Source organism: Acipenser ruthenus, chromosome 7, assembly GCF_902713425.1.
Source record: "Acipenser ruthenus chromosome 7, fAciRut3.2 maternal haplotype, whole genome shotgun sequence".
NCBI classification, from domain to species: Eukaryota; Metazoa; Chordata; class Actinopteri; order Acipenseriformes; family Acipenseridae; genus Acipenser; species Acipenser ruthenus.
The window spans coordinates 26456870-26471887 of record NC_081195.1 but is presented as its reverse complement, the minus strand read 5'-3'; the positions used below and the strand labels follow the sequence as shown (position 1 = coordinate 26471887).

The 15018-nt window shown below is 46.0% G+C and overlaps 1 protein-coding gene across 1 annotated transcript in view; it reads left to right on the top strand.

The window, feature by feature from the left end:
* Positions 1 to 13745, top strand: part of LOC117416186 (mitogen-activated protein kinase kinase kinase 10-like) — a 47605-nt gene extending 33860 nt beyond the window's left edge. The window contains exons 5-11 of the mRNA XM_034027262.3: positions 539 to 782; positions 6636 to 6758; positions 7263 to 7401; positions 7802 to 7914; positions 8529 to 8752; positions 9140 to 9572; positions 10001 to 13745. Of these exons, the coding sequence (XP_033883153.3) occupies positions 539 to 782; positions 6636 to 6758; positions 7263 to 7401; positions 7802 to 7914; positions 8529 to 8752; positions 9140 to 9572; positions 10001 to 10347 (1623 nt within the window). The 3' untranslated portion in view covers positions 10348 to 13745. The remainder of the gene's footprint in view (positions 1 to 538; positions 783 to 6635; positions 6759 to 7262; positions 7402 to 7801; positions 7915 to 8528; positions 8753 to 9139; positions 9573 to 10000) is intronic.
* Positions 13746 to 15018: the final 1273 nt, after the last annotated feature.

Here is a 15018-nt window from a genome sequence, read left to right as displayed (position 1 = left end):
CGTAACACAAAAAACTATTTTTGTAACATAATCACAATCGTTTTGATATTTCAATTCACAAACCATGGGGTCTTTTCTCAATGGGAATTATAGTGCCTCCCGATCATGCATTCTCCTGTAACACCACTGTGCTTTTTCTATTACCTCAATAGCCATTCATTTCAACCAGAGCATCAGGGTCATTGCAGGAGGTGTATGATCTAGAAGCACCATGGCCCTCAAAGGACCCCAATGGGGAGCTGATTTTGTGGTATTCAGGAATGATGACTCCGGCTTTATTCCCAGAAAGTTCTATTCTACAAACAGATTGGTTTGAAACGTAGTCTGTAACACAGATCGTTTTTAGGATTCCCCAGACAGGCTCAAAGAAGCTCAAGATTAAAAATTAGATTTAGAGAAAAATGATTTTCTCAATGTGGGAGCAACAGAACCCAGAAACATTCTGAAACAGCACCCTAAAATAGTGAGGGGACTGTTTAAATGAAAATAAAGCTGCATGCTCTTTAAGTAAATGCCTCTGTCTCTCGGTGGGTCGCAGGAGCTGCGCAGCTGGGAGGAGGAGCTGACACGCGCCGCTCTGGAGCAGAAGGAGCAGGAGGAGGCGCTGCGCAGGCGAGAGCAGGAGCTGGCTGAGCGAGAGATCGACATCGTGGAGCGGGAGCTCCACATCATCATCCACCAGATGTACCAGGAGAAGCCCAAGGTGAAGAAACGTAAGGGCAACTTCAAGAAGAGCCGGCTGAAGCTGGGCAAGGACGGCAACCGCATCAGCCTGCCCTCAGGTACCACACCAGAACACCATGTGAACTGAACTGAGTGGAAATAGACTTAGGACAGAGGGAAGGAGACACTTCTTCACACATGGAGTGGTGAGGAGATGGAATGGGCTGCTTAGTCATGTTGTTGAAGGAGACACTTCTTCACACAGAGAGTGATTATTATTATTATTATTATTATTTATTTCTTAGCAGACGCCCTTATCCAGGGCGACTTACAATCGTAAGCAAATACATTTCAAGTGTTACAATACAGGTAATACAATAAGAGCAAGAAATACAATAACTTTTGTTCAAGCAAAGTATAAGTGTGACAAACCACAATTCAATAATACAGCAGATAATAGTGATAGTTACATCAGGGTATGATTAAATAGTGATAGTTACATCAGGATATGATTAAATACAAAATACTGCAGGTTAAACACTTGGTAGATTACAGTATTCTGAAGTACAGGATTAAATGCAGTAAAATAGGGGCAGATAAGAGCAAAATAAAGCACATTTACATGAAGGGTGATAGTGTCCCAGGATACAAACAGAGGAGTTCTACAGGTGCTCTTTGAAGAGGTGAGTCTTAAGGAGGCGCCGGAATGTGGTCAGGGACTGGGCAGTCCTGACATCTGTAGGAAGGTCATTCCACCACTGCGGAGCAAGGGTGGAGAAGGAGCGGGCTCTGGAGGCAGGGGAGCGTAGCGGAGGTAGAGCTAGTCTTCTAGTGCATGCGGAGCGGAGAGGTCGAGTGGGGGTGTAGGGAGAGATGAGGGTCTGGAGGTAGCTGGGTGCAGTCTGGGCAAGGCATCTGTAGGCTAGTACAAGAGTCTTGAACTGGATGCGAGCGGTGATCGGGAGCCAGTGGAGCGAGCGGAGTAGTGGAGTAGCGTGGGCGAAGCGAGGCAGAGAGAACACCAGGCGGGCAGCAGAGTTCTGGATGAGCTGGAGCGGACGGGTGGCGGACGCAGGGAGGCCAGCCAGGAGGGAGTTGCAGTAGTCTAGGCGGGAGAGTACCAGGGCCTGGACCAGGAGCTGGGTAGTATAGTTGGTGAGGAAGGGTCGGATTCTTCGGATGTTGCTCAGGAAGAATCGGCAAGTGCGTGCCAGAGTGGAGATGTGCTGGGAATAAGAGAGGCAGGGGTCCAGGGTGACTCCAAGTTTCTTAGCTGAGGAAGAGGGAGAGAGTGTGGTAGATTCCAGAGGAACAGAGATAGAGAGATCAGAGGAGGGGGAGGAGGAGGGAAAGAAAAGGAGGTCAGATTTAGAGAGGTTGAGTTTGAGGTGATGCGAGTGCATCCAGGAGGAAATAGCAGACAGACAGGTAGAGATACGGGAGGAGATGGTGGAGTCAGAGGTGGGGAAGGAGAGGAAAATCTGAGCATCATCAGCATAGAAATGGTATGAGAAACTATAGGATGCGATGAGGGGGCCCAGGGAGCGGGTGTAGAGAGAGAACAGGAGAGGACCCAAGACTGACCCTTGGGGGACTCCAGTTAAGAGAGGGTGAGGTGTGGAGGTTGCTCCACGCCAGGTTACCTGGTAAGTGCGGTTGGAGAGGTAGGAGGAGAACCAGGCCAGAGCAGTGCCAGAGATCCCCAGGTCAGCAAGAGATGATAGTAGAATAGAGTGATCAACAGTGTCAAAGGCAGCAGAGAGGTCGAGGAGAATTAGGACAGAGGAGAGAGATGCAGCTCGGGCACACTTAAGTGAGTTGGTGACAGACAGGAGGGCGGTTTCAGTGGAGTGGGCAGAGCGGAAGCCAGATTGGAGAGGGTCAAGCAGAGAGTGGTTGGACAGGAAAGCAGAGAGCTGGCGGTGTACAGTCCGCTCGAGGGTTTTGGAGAGGAAGGGTAGGAGGGAGACAGGACGGTAGCTCTGGAGGGAGGTGGGGTCGAGGGTAGGTTTTTTGAGGAGGGGAGTGATAGAGGCTTTTTTGAAGGCAGAGGGGAAGATACCAGAAAGTAGAGAGGTGTTGAGGAGGGAGGAGATGAAGGGGAGTAGAGCAGGAGCAGCAGCTTGAAAGAGGTGAGTGGGGAGGGGGTCCAGGGCACACGTGGTGGGTTTGTGACCCTGGAGCAGGGAGGAGAGGTCAGAGTCTGAGAGGGGCAAGAAGGTGGAGAAGGAGGGCGAGTTAGTAGGGGATGTAGTGGGTGTAGGGGTTGGAGCAGGAGGGGGTGCGGGGCAGGGAGAGGTGTTAAAGAGTTTGCGGATATCTGAGATTTTAGAAGAGAAGAAGGAGGCAAAGTCATCAGGGGAGATAGAGGAGGGAGGAGGAGGGGGGAGGGTTTAGGAGGGAGGAGAAGGTAGAGAATAGTTTACGTGGGTTGTTAGTGGAGGCTTGGATTACAGATTGGAAATAAGCACATTTAGCAGAGGAGAGAGTAGAGGAGAAGGAGGAGAGGAGAGTGCGGTAAAGGTCTAGGGCAGCAGGGAGTTTGGTTCTCTTCCATTTCTTTTCAGTAGATCGCAGTGTGATTCTTGCCGAGCGGAGAGCAGAGGAGAGCCAGGGATGGGGAGGGGAGGGGCGAGCAGGTCGGGAGGTGAAGGGACAGAGGGAGTCGAGGGAAGAGAAGAGGTGGAGGTAGCAGAGTCTACGGAGAGTTGTGAAAAGGAGTCGATAGGAGGGAGGTGAGAGAGAGCAGTGGAGGCAAGGACAGAGGGGGAGAGAGAGCGGAGGTTACGGCGAGAGGTGATAGTGGGGGTAGGAGGAGCAGGGAGAGTGGGGAGAGACAGAGAAAAAGAGATGAAATAGTGATCAGAGAGGTCCAGGGGGTGACAGAGAGGGTGGAGGGGCAGCAGGCCCTGGAGAAGGTGAGGTCCAGTTGACGGCCAGCTTTGTGGGTAGGAGGGGACGGAGAGAGACAGAAGTCGAAGGAGTGAAGGAGAGGGAGGAATCCAGCAGAGTGGCTGGGGTTGGAGAGATGGATGTTGAAGTCTCCCAACAGGACAGTCGGGGTAGACAGAGAGGGGAGGGAGGAGAGTAGATAGTCGAGTTCATCCAGAAAGTGAGTGAGAGGCCCAGGGGGGCGGAACAGGACAATGAGCAGGAGTTGACAGGGAGAGGTTAGTTGGACTGCATGAAATTCAAAGGTATTGACAGAGAGTGAGGTGAGATCGGAGGGGACAGAAAAGAGTAAGGAGGGAGAGAGGAGAAGACCCGTCCCACCTCCCCGTCCAGTGAGACGCGGGGTATGGGACAAGACGTAGAGAGAGGACAGGGCAGCAGGAGTAACAGTGTTATCAGGGGACAGCCAGGTTTCAGTGAGAGCAAGGAAATCGAGCGAGAGGTGGGAGGCAAAGGCAGAGATGAAATCAGCTTTGTTAGCAGAAGAGTGACAGTTCCAGAGTGCACCAGAGAGTGTGCGGGAGGGGGGGAGAGGCAGAGAAATGAGGTTAGATGGGTTGGAGGGCTGCTTAGTCATGTTGTTGAAGGAGACACTTCTTCACACAGAGAGTGCTGAGGGGATGGAATGGGCTGCTTAGTCATGTTGTTGAAGGAGACACTTCTTCACACAGAGAGTGATGAGGGGGTGGAATGGGCTGCCTAGTCATGTTGTTGATGCGGACCCTACCCAACCCGACAAAGATTGAGATTAACCAGATCCTAGGAACCGGGCGAAAGTGTAGTCTAGGCAGGCACTATCGTGGCCACACTGCTAGCTCTCAAATTGAATCCCTGTCTGGGAGTGTGTCCTTCTTGTGCACCAAGCAACTCATCTGGAATACTCCTGTTATATGCAAGCTCTCAGTTCAAGCTACATAGAATCAAGTGGGGGGTGTCCAAACTAATATTACCCTTTTGCAACATATTATAGGAAAAAAAACAGACATGCAGCGCTGTATCATTACCAAGCCATGTTGCTGAGGCAACATGACTGGGATCCAGTAAGAACCGACTTGACAAAGTTTTGAGATCAACCAGCTCTGGGAGTGATGGGCTGAATGCAAGGGCGTAGGTTTGGTTTGAACATTGGTGGGGACACAATTATTTAGGGGGGCGGAGTCGCGGTTGCTAGGGGGGTTCGGGGGCATGCCCACCCGGGAAAATTTTTTTTAGGAGACAGCTGTTAAATGGTCACTTGAAATGAATGCTGGACATAAATGGAGGATAATCTGATTGACATGAAGTTGGCTGGTATACACTTAAAACACTATGATAAAGTGTCCGTCCTGGAAGCTGGTTTGACATCCCTGCTATAGAATTACTAATAACCTGAATTATAACCTATCCCAGCCTTACTGTAAGCTACCAATACCCCTGCCACTACAAGCATGAGCACATGCACGCTCACGTGCTCTGCCTGCCTCTCCTGTGTCTGTGCTGCTGCTCGTACCTGGGTGCATTGCTTCATTCACCTGATAAAATAATAAATTAATGCATGCCATATAGAGAGAAAATATATGTATTACTATACAGCATTAGCCTACTATCATATCACAATGTGCCTCAAACAATAACATATCTCAAAACTGAGTCTAATACTTTCACTGTTATAATCACTAAGCCATTACAGACCTCACCTGCGACCCTGTTGCTCCACCTGCCTCTGTACTGCTTTTACCAGGCTGCACTGCTTCATTCACCTGATAAAATGATAAATTGATGCATGCTGTTTAGAGAGAAAGTATGACTCTGCTAACTTCATTAGTAAATTATTTTTTCATTTGCTATGAGAATCATTATCAATTGTGTTTATTACTTTAACAACATCTTCCTACTTACACTTTGACTTTTTGTAAAAAAAAAAAAAAACTTCCTTACGTCCATCTTTCTTTTTTTGGCTGCCATTATGCTTTAGTCACCTAAAGCCAAATTGAGGTGATTAGATAACCTTAGTTGGTTGACGATATCAAAACATGCTCTCTCTCTCTCATGCTCTCTCTCTCTCTCTCTCTCTCTCTCTCTCTCTCTCTCTCTCTCTCTCTCTCACACACACACACACACAATGATTTAGCTGTGAAACAAGCTAGCTAGCCACCAAGGACGTGGGGTTAGCAGCTAGCAATGGGTCGCTAACGTAATAAACCTACTTACCTACCCATTAGGTAGGTAGGTAGGTTTATTCTCTCAAACTATGTTGCTCACGACCTGACAATACCTTCAGCCCAGGCACCTGGCTTTCATTCAGTCAGTGGCTCACACTCATATCAGACTGACCGGCAAGTGGCAACTTCAGAAGAGCGTCATTCCAGAGTCCAGCCTAAGCCAGCGATTCCCAACCTTGTTTTACTCACGCCCCACTGGAATTACTTTTTTCACGCCCCACTGGAATTACTTTTTTTTTTGGAGGAGGGAGGAGCAACGAGGGGATCTTGAGAGAGTTAACCCTTTGTGGAGCGGATAAAATGACTTGACAGAACGTTTCAGATTTATCAAAATTATTGGTAGGGACAATTCAACGGTCCCTTGACATTGGTAGGGACATGTCCCTACCGTCCCTAGCTAAATCTACGCCGGTGGCTGAAAGGCCTCCTGTGTTTTGTAGATATTTATGTTATAACTGACAGAAGAGCCATGAAAGAATTGGACTGCAGATGTGTCATGATCAGGGGCGGGTGGAGGGTTTTATTCTAAATGCATATCAATGTGGATTAAGAAAGCCTAAAACTAAAGTTTAGTATGTACTAACAGTAAAGGTTGGTTCAGACTCCAACATCATTTCTAGTCGAGGGTCTCTGATCGAGGGTCTCTGATCGAGGGACTCCGATCGAGGGTCTCTGGTCGGAATTACGTCATCCACACTCTTGCGACGTGCATCTTTTTTGGAACATTGTACGGCCTTTTCTCTTGTGTCTGCGACCTGAATTCGCATGGGGTCGGATAATGTCTCCAAATCTCTGTCTCTCTCTGTCTTCCCTCTCCAGGTTTTGAACACAAGATCACCGTGCAGGCATCTCCAAGCGTTGACAAGCGGAAAGGCCAGGGCTCGGACAGCTGCAGCCCCCCAGGCAGCCCTGTCATCATCCCTCGGCTGCGGGCGATCCGATGTGAGTACAGGCCACTGTGATTCAGCTTGGGATGGAAACCATTTCATCTGTTCACTTAATATGGAAACTGATGTCATTACCGTGGCTTGAAACAGTAGCCCTGCCCCCTTTCAGAGACACCCTCAATACAGTTTATTATTTCAGTAATCGGGAGACAGGAGTTTGATGGTAAATAGATTGCCCTTCCCGTACAGCTGCATGAACAACTCCTATTAATAAACCTGCAGACTCAGAGGTGACATATTCATGCGGTGATGAGAAGTTTGATCAGTTCATTCAGAGCAGATTTATCAAGGGGCTGATTGTTCAAACTCCTGGAACCTGGTCATTTCAATACTAGATCTCTCATTTCAAACTCAGGACTGGGTGCAGAGCTAGTGTGAGTATCAAGACCTGTTCTACTAATCTAGACATCATCAGAAATGTCTGCTTGACCTGAATGAATACTTTATATAGTCTTCAAACTCCTGTCCGTTTGCTGATGATGTGCTGTCTTTGCGGCAGTGACCCCCAGCGACGGCAGCAGGACGTGGGGGCGCAGTGCGGTGTGTAAGAAGGAGGACCTGGCTTCCAACAAGAAGAAGGTGCGCACCTGGAGCCCCAGCTCCACACACCAGAGAGAGCGCATCGGAGGAGAAGACAGGTACAGACTCCCTCATATCAGACACCTGGGGGACATGTATTCCACGCTTGCACCAGTCGCTGCACATCCCACCTTGCTCAGGCTTGACCACTGACTGCTGAGATGCTGGTGACATTATTAGACATGCCAAATTATAATGAATGATGATTAAGAGCAATATAATGGGACATAAATAGCGGCATAATGAGCAACCGATTTCCTGATTGAATACAGGACAGGCGACAATCGACAATGTATTGTAGAAAAATAAAAATAGAGCCTAACTTCAATTTGTTGGCTAAACCAGCTCTCGATTAGCATCATGAAAATGTCTGGCCACATGAAGAATTCAAAGTGATTTTATGGGACACAGACTCCTAAAACATGCTTTGCATTTCTCCTCGCTGCTGTGTCTGTCCAGGTTGAAGTCCCTGGGGGAGGGTTGTAAGCAGTGGTCATCCAGTGCCCCCAACTTGGGCAAATCTCCCAAGCATGTCCCAATCTCTGGGGGATTCGCCAGCCTCAACGAGATGGGTAAGGAAGCATGTCAGGCTGTGTGCTGTCAGAAGCTCACGCTGCTGTTGCTGTCCGTGCTCCGTCTCCAGTCGCGTGCTGCACATGAACAACTCCGTTCAGTCTAAAACGCTTCCTCCCTGCGGCTGCTTTACAATTTTCATAAACCAAAACCCCTGTGTTCCCTTATAAAAGTTTCCCACAGTAAAAGCTGTGCAAAGTGTAAGCCCAGTGAATGTGTGGTAAAGGATAGGTAAGCATTTTAAAGCACAGAGAGGTATGGTAAAGCATATTAAAAACATAGCATGCCGTAGTAAACTATGGGAAATGTGCATTGTTTAACCAGCAGAAAAAACATGGGAATATGTAGCACAGTAAACTTTTTAAAGGGTATACAGTAAGTGTGTGTGTGGTTATTTTTAAACTACCGTATATAATGAAAGCATTCTTATGAATTTACTGGATTATATAGACTTGTACAGATTGTTTAGAAATACATGTTTCACCTATGTCTTTCTCAATGTATTTGTTCAGATGTACAGATTATGTATTCACTTGAAAGTGTAGTGCAGTAGTGGAAACAGCCATGTATCCCTGGTTTCTGGTTCACACTATCTGTCTGTTATTTGGTACAGAAGAGGACTATGATGCCAGCTCCCCTCAGACGAACCCCCCAGACGAGGCTGACAGTAACGGGGCGGAGGAGGACAGCGTGCCCCCTCCCTCCAGCTGCACCCCCACAGACTGCCATCGCCGTGGCGCCCAGCGCAAGAAGAACAGCCTAGTGCTGCTGGGCTGTGCCTCCATACTGGCTTCTATCGCCCTCGGCAACGACCTCCTCCAGCTCGGGCGACAGCAGGTAATATTTAAGTGTGATTGGCTGCTTTTATATTGTGAGTGAATATATATTTGTAATGTTTAGTAAGAATAGGGCTTTTCTGGTGATACCTTTTTAATAGGATCAGCTGAATAGCCTAGAGAGATTGAAATAAAATAAAATGTCTACATGTGCATGGACGTTCTGCCACCTCCTTAAAGTGAAAGTAATTTGGTTAATTTTCCACACCATACATTCTCATTCGTTGTATAGATCTCTGATGTGATGTTCTGAAAGAAACACGCGTTACAGCAAGTGTGTATTTTTATTTGAAAACATGACTTATGGTATGACACTAAGTTAAAAAAAGCTGGACCCTCTAAATGACGATCTCTGATCTCTGACCCTGTGCACAATGCTGTCTTCAAGATGTCCCAGGACGAGTTGGAAGCCAAGGAGGAGAAGAAGAAGAAGGAAGGTCTCTTCCAGCGGACAGGGCGCTTCCGCCGCAGCACCAGCCCCGCCAGCAGGAGAGAGGAGTCCGTCCTGCCTTCCCTGGAGCCTTCCAGCTCAGTCACCCTGCTGTCCCTGTCCTCCCTCTCCGACTGCAATTCCACCAAGTCACTGCTTCCCTTTGAGAGCGAGGACCGCTCTGCCACCAACCCCCTGCTGGACCTCAAAACTGAGAGCTTCAAGAAAGACCCCAGGCAGTCCCTGACCCCCACGCACGTGAGCGCGGCCCAGGCCGTGTTGCGAGGGCACCGGCGCACCCCCTCGGACGGGGCGATTCAGCCCCGGGTTCAGACCCCCACCCACCGCAGGACTCCGTCTGACGGCAGCGTGCAGGTCCTCCCTGACACAGGTACACCGTCTTTATTGTTTTTATTATTTATGGGTTCTGATTTTATACAAATGTGCTCCAGTATATAGAAATCACAAACACATGTTTCGTTTAAAAAAACATGATATTACACTAGGTTAAAGAAAGTTCTCTGTTTACTTGCCTTATTTTTAGGAAGGCTGTTACACTTTCAGCAGTGTCTTCAAAGCACGTTAACTGGCTGAAAGCATGTCTGTGCATTGGGAAGGGTGCGGAAAAATGGTACCAGTCCAGACAGCATCTTTTATTGCAACGCTCAGACTAGACAGTCTTCTGGACAAACCCTTCTGACAAAAATATAAGCAGGGTCTTTTCAGCTAGACTTTGACAAGCAGATCCTTTTTCTTCCTGTTCCCCTGATATTTGTTTGATTTCTAAAACACTGACCTGCCCACTCCCTTCCTCTCCAGGCTCCAGGGATGTGGAGGTCCCTCGCTTGCCCGACCCCTCTACGCTCTTCCCCCAGGTCCCGCGGCGGAGGCCTCCCCTCGAGAAGGACACTGCGGCGATCGAGAGGCCCAAGACGCTGGAGTTTGCACCGCGGCCACGCCCCTCCTCCGGCCGGGCCAGGATCGACCCCTGGAAGTTGGTGTCGTTCAGACGGACGCACAGCTCCTCTCCCGGCAGCAGCTGTGACAGCCCGCAGGCCTCAGAGGAGCCAGTCCCAGCCAGACAGACCCTGCTGGACATAGACATGGATGGGCAGAGTCAGGACAGCACTGTCCCGCTGTGCGAGACCGCCCAAGCGCTGAGCTAACTGAGCCTTGACCCCTGAGCCTGGAGAAAATGTGACAGCTGCACCGTGGAGAGATGACTTTAAGCAAGCATCGCAGCAGTCCAGCTGGTCTTCAGTGAAACCACTATTAAGATCGTAGTGCTGGGATGCATGGGTTTTTTTCATGTACTTTCAATTTTAACCTAATATTAGAATATTCTTACATTTTACCTTTAAAACTATAATTCATACCATATTACAGTAAAATAAACCTGGTATGCCAGTAAATTACTCATTTACAAAAAGAGAAAAACTCAGTGTGTTATTTGTTTTATTTATGCGTTAGTGTTCATTTTAAGTCTTCAATATCTTTTTGATACAGTCTTTTATAGATTCTGGTATATAAACTAATACAAATATGGTCATTTTTGCCACAGAATACATCCCAAGCAGTGTTTGTTAAAACATTCAAATAGAAATACAGGTGTTTGTTTTCGAGTAGGATGAACATAATCCTGCCTGGGTAACAGAAGCATAAAAACAAACGAAGGATGACAACGCAGGGAATTCTTTATCTTATCCAGAGTCTTCTGAACTGCGAGGGTTAGGCTGAAGACATTAGTGTCCTGTTTTCATGGCTGGCTAGAGCCATCACTCACTGGTAATGGAAAAGGAATTCACTTTGAAACACCCATTCAAGATAAACTCGTGAAAAACATGTTGGTGTCTATATGCTGCTACAAGATTACACTAGAAATGTTAGTTAACGTTGTTGAACCACAATTAGATTTTAATGAAAATAAAAAGGTCCTTAGTCTGTAAACTTCCAACTGTCTTTGACCTGTCAAGAACCAAGCAACAGCTGAAGTCTCCTTCATCGTCCGCAAGTAATGATGTAAAGTTTTGGATAGATCCTCATTACAGAAATGGACAATTGTTCTTCTGCACTGCTGGATGCATCAGAAATGGACGATTCCAAAGTGCTGGTCTTCAGTATTCATTTTGCTTTAAGAATTTATAGTGACCAACGTCACTGCCACGTGTTGCACAAACCAATGCTTCCCAATTCACAAGAAAAGAGTCGCACTGTAATGGTGGAATGTGTTTATTTATTGAAAGGGGTGTCTGTCTGCTATACACTGCTTGCCCAAAAGAGTGTGTGAGTGGGTCTTGGTTTGAGTGTTTATATGCATGTGGAAAATATGGAGAAACCACCAAGACCCATTATTGTACAAGAGCAAGGATAGAGGAATACACTCGCCCAGCGTCCAATCCTGTGTCCTGTATTGTTCAGAACTACCTTTTGGAGACGAATTGCAGAAATGATCATGACTGTTTCAGAAATGAAACAGACTCCTGGTTACTCTGCTCTATAGCGATCAGACTCATTACAGGAGTCCAACCAGTAATAAGATTCACGTCAGTCGAGTCTTTTAACAGCAAGGTGAGACGGTACTGTGTTTCAAGAGATGCCTTGCAATAACTTCTGTGCAAGCAACATATACTCTGAACACACTCCCTGTTACAACAGTCTCCTTTTTCAAATGAAATGTACATTTTAAATGCTGATCTTGCAGCAGCTATCTCGTGAATTACACAGTTTTGGGGTCTATATGTTGCTTTCACAGACATCTCCATATACTAAGAGAGCACCAGACTCAGGCATGTCAGAAAGGCCTGGGTGCGGCTAAAATGTGAATGTGCTAAAGTTACCAGGATGTGAACATTAAAACACAACTTAGAACGCGAGTAGCCTAAAATGCATTTAAAATGTTCTACTGTCCCCTACAATGCAATTATTGTGAGTGGTTCTCATTGCGATTACTTACCGTATTCCTTCAAATTTAAAACGCAATTTTTTAATCATTTTTTGCTTCTCAAAAATAGCCTGCATCTTAAATTCGAGTACAGTATGACTGACGAGAAAAGAAGAACAGAAACGTTACTGCCCGGTTTCGAATCACCCATGACATACAGGCAGCCATTTCCAAAGAAGCGTCGTTCGCTTCCTGAGGAATTCAAAGAGAAGCTTTTACAATTTCAGCGTTTCTAACAAACACTATCATGCTTGGATGTATCTTTGTAAATGCATATTTCTTTGATGTTTTTTTTTTTATTTCAAATTGAGGGTGGTAGATTTGGGCTGCATCTTAAATTCAAGGGCGTTTTAAATTCGAAGGAATACAGTAAATATGGTGTTGCTTCAGTTCCATAGACATATGTAGGCCACATCAGCCAAACTGTTTTAATAGAAGAGTCTGTGTCATCCAGTGTTCTTTCTTTAGTTTCCCTGGCAATACACGGCTGTGCTCTAGATGGCGCTGCTGCTTACTAATATAAAGACCCTTTGGCTGATCTAGTCTGTGTAAGAGCAGCTCATTAAATCAAAGCACTTGAGCACAAAAAATACTAATGTAGTCGTAGCACTAAGGACCGCTAAGAATGATCGCAAACATCAAAGGCAAGAGAAAAGAAAAAATGAAGACAACATGGATGCTTAGAAGATTTGAAACCACACATGAGTACAAATATTGCTGTGTTTTTGTAACCCTACCAGCTTGCTGACGTTACAAGCTGTAGTGAACAGAAAACAGTTTACCAGTCTCAGATCTGACTTTTAATAGTTCTAGAAACACTATGAGCAAAGTTGTCCTAAGAAGCAGGGATGACTTTGGAGAGAGCTGAGAGTGCTGTTTAACAATCCCACGTCCTTCCTGTATCCTAAACAAGGAGGGGTCAAAGACAGCTCTTCAGGTGTGTTCCTCTGAGCTGCAATAGAACTGACTGATCCCGCTGGTTTAGGTGCGTTCCTCTGAGCTGCAGAACTGACTGATCCCCCTGGTTTAGGTGCGTTCCTCTGAGCTTCAGAACTGGATAGCACAAGCATCCGTACCTTGCCATCCCCACTGGGCCCCACAATTCAGACAAAGAGGAAGCTCCAGACAGGATATTGGAGACCTGAGAGGCAGGGGGGATGTATTCCGCTGTTTCATGCTCAGATATGTATCGTTTTTATGTTCAGAATTTTGTGGGAAATGTTTGTCTTGGCAAAAATCGGAATGTTGTTCTGGACAGGAAAGGATCGTAAAGGAGAAGTTGAGTCTGTCTACACTTTCACAAAGGTGTCCCCCAACTCTATTACAATGTGCTGTAGCCAGACATGCTGAGGAAACGCCAAGCCCAGTGTACATGCTCCCAAAGCATCCCAATGATGTATATATTTGTATATATATATATATAGCTACATCTTTGTTGAAGATGACTGATTTTAATGAATAACTTGTTAATTTAAATGATAAAGTTTGAAAACTGAAAACCTGTTGAAATAAAACAACAAATATATAAATACATGAATAAATACGTATCTGTACTTTCTTTATGTATATTAAATCTGCTTGATTGAAATGCAAACTCCCGACGAAGGCTGAACGAGCCAAAATGTACAGATTATTATATTGCTGTTGTAATAAAAAATAAAAAAATAAAAAGTTACTGTATGCATAAACAATGTATAAAGTAAATGTACCTGTCTACAGTTTGGGTATTTTCCCAATTATATTCTCCCTAATTAGAATGTCCCATTGTGTGCCCTTACCACATCCAATTGCCTCTTTACATCCAGGCACTTTAGGTGGATGTCAGTGAGCTGCCAGCCTCTGGAGGACAAAGGCCAGCCCTGCATGAGCTCACCCAGACGCCTTTCCGATAGGGTTCGCTGTAGCGCGATGAGGAGAAACAGTCCCTGATGGTTTTGCCTCCCTAACCCGCCGTAGTGCCACAGCCATCTGGAAAAAAAGACATGTTAAAATATGAACGCTTTTATTATTACACATGGCACCCCATACAAAACTACAGAAGCATCCAATGTGAGCTTCACCATATTGCAATGCTCTGTATCCAAGATAGTAATACTAAAATAAACATACAGTCATGTGACAGAATCTTCCCCAATGGCTGAGATTCTTAAAGCTGTTTACACCAGATGTGGATGAAACAGGTGGTTTATCAAGCGGCCGCGTGTACATGTGATTCTTTCCGACTCCAGATCCTGATGGACGGCTGACTTGCATATAGTGGACAAGGTCATCGTGAACTACTTTCACTGATAGCTCTAATTTTGAATTTACAGTGGTTATTATAGTTATAGTCTCTTAATGATTCCCATAGTAAAAGCATATCCAGAAATAGGCGCTGTAAAGCCCAGAGATGTGTGGTAAAGTACCATAGATATCTATGGGAAATTAGCATGCACATTTACTGCAGTAAATTTTTTATATGGATACTGTATTTAAAAAAAAAAAATACAACTTGTGGGAAACACTGATCTCATAAGGCTGCATGAATGGGCTGTATAAGGAAGTGCTTCAGCATTATACAAATTAACAGTGTCTACCCAAATGCCCATCTGCTTTATTTAAAAGCAGTATGTTCAATTCTATAGCGCGAGTGTCACTATGCATGCATGCTACAGGTCTATACGGTGTATGCCTCTCCTTGCAAGCTCTGTATTTGAACGCTAAGACGTTAGGGTTTGAACCGCAAGGTTATCAGTTTGAAAATAAGTGACGTGGGTCAGTGTTGGACGATATGAGTAACAAGCAAAAGCAAGGTATTTATAACACATTCCAGCGTGCATAGGCGTCTCATCAAAGACAATAGGTCATAAAACAGAGCCCACTAGAGGCCTGGGGATTCCTGAGGGATTGGCTTACC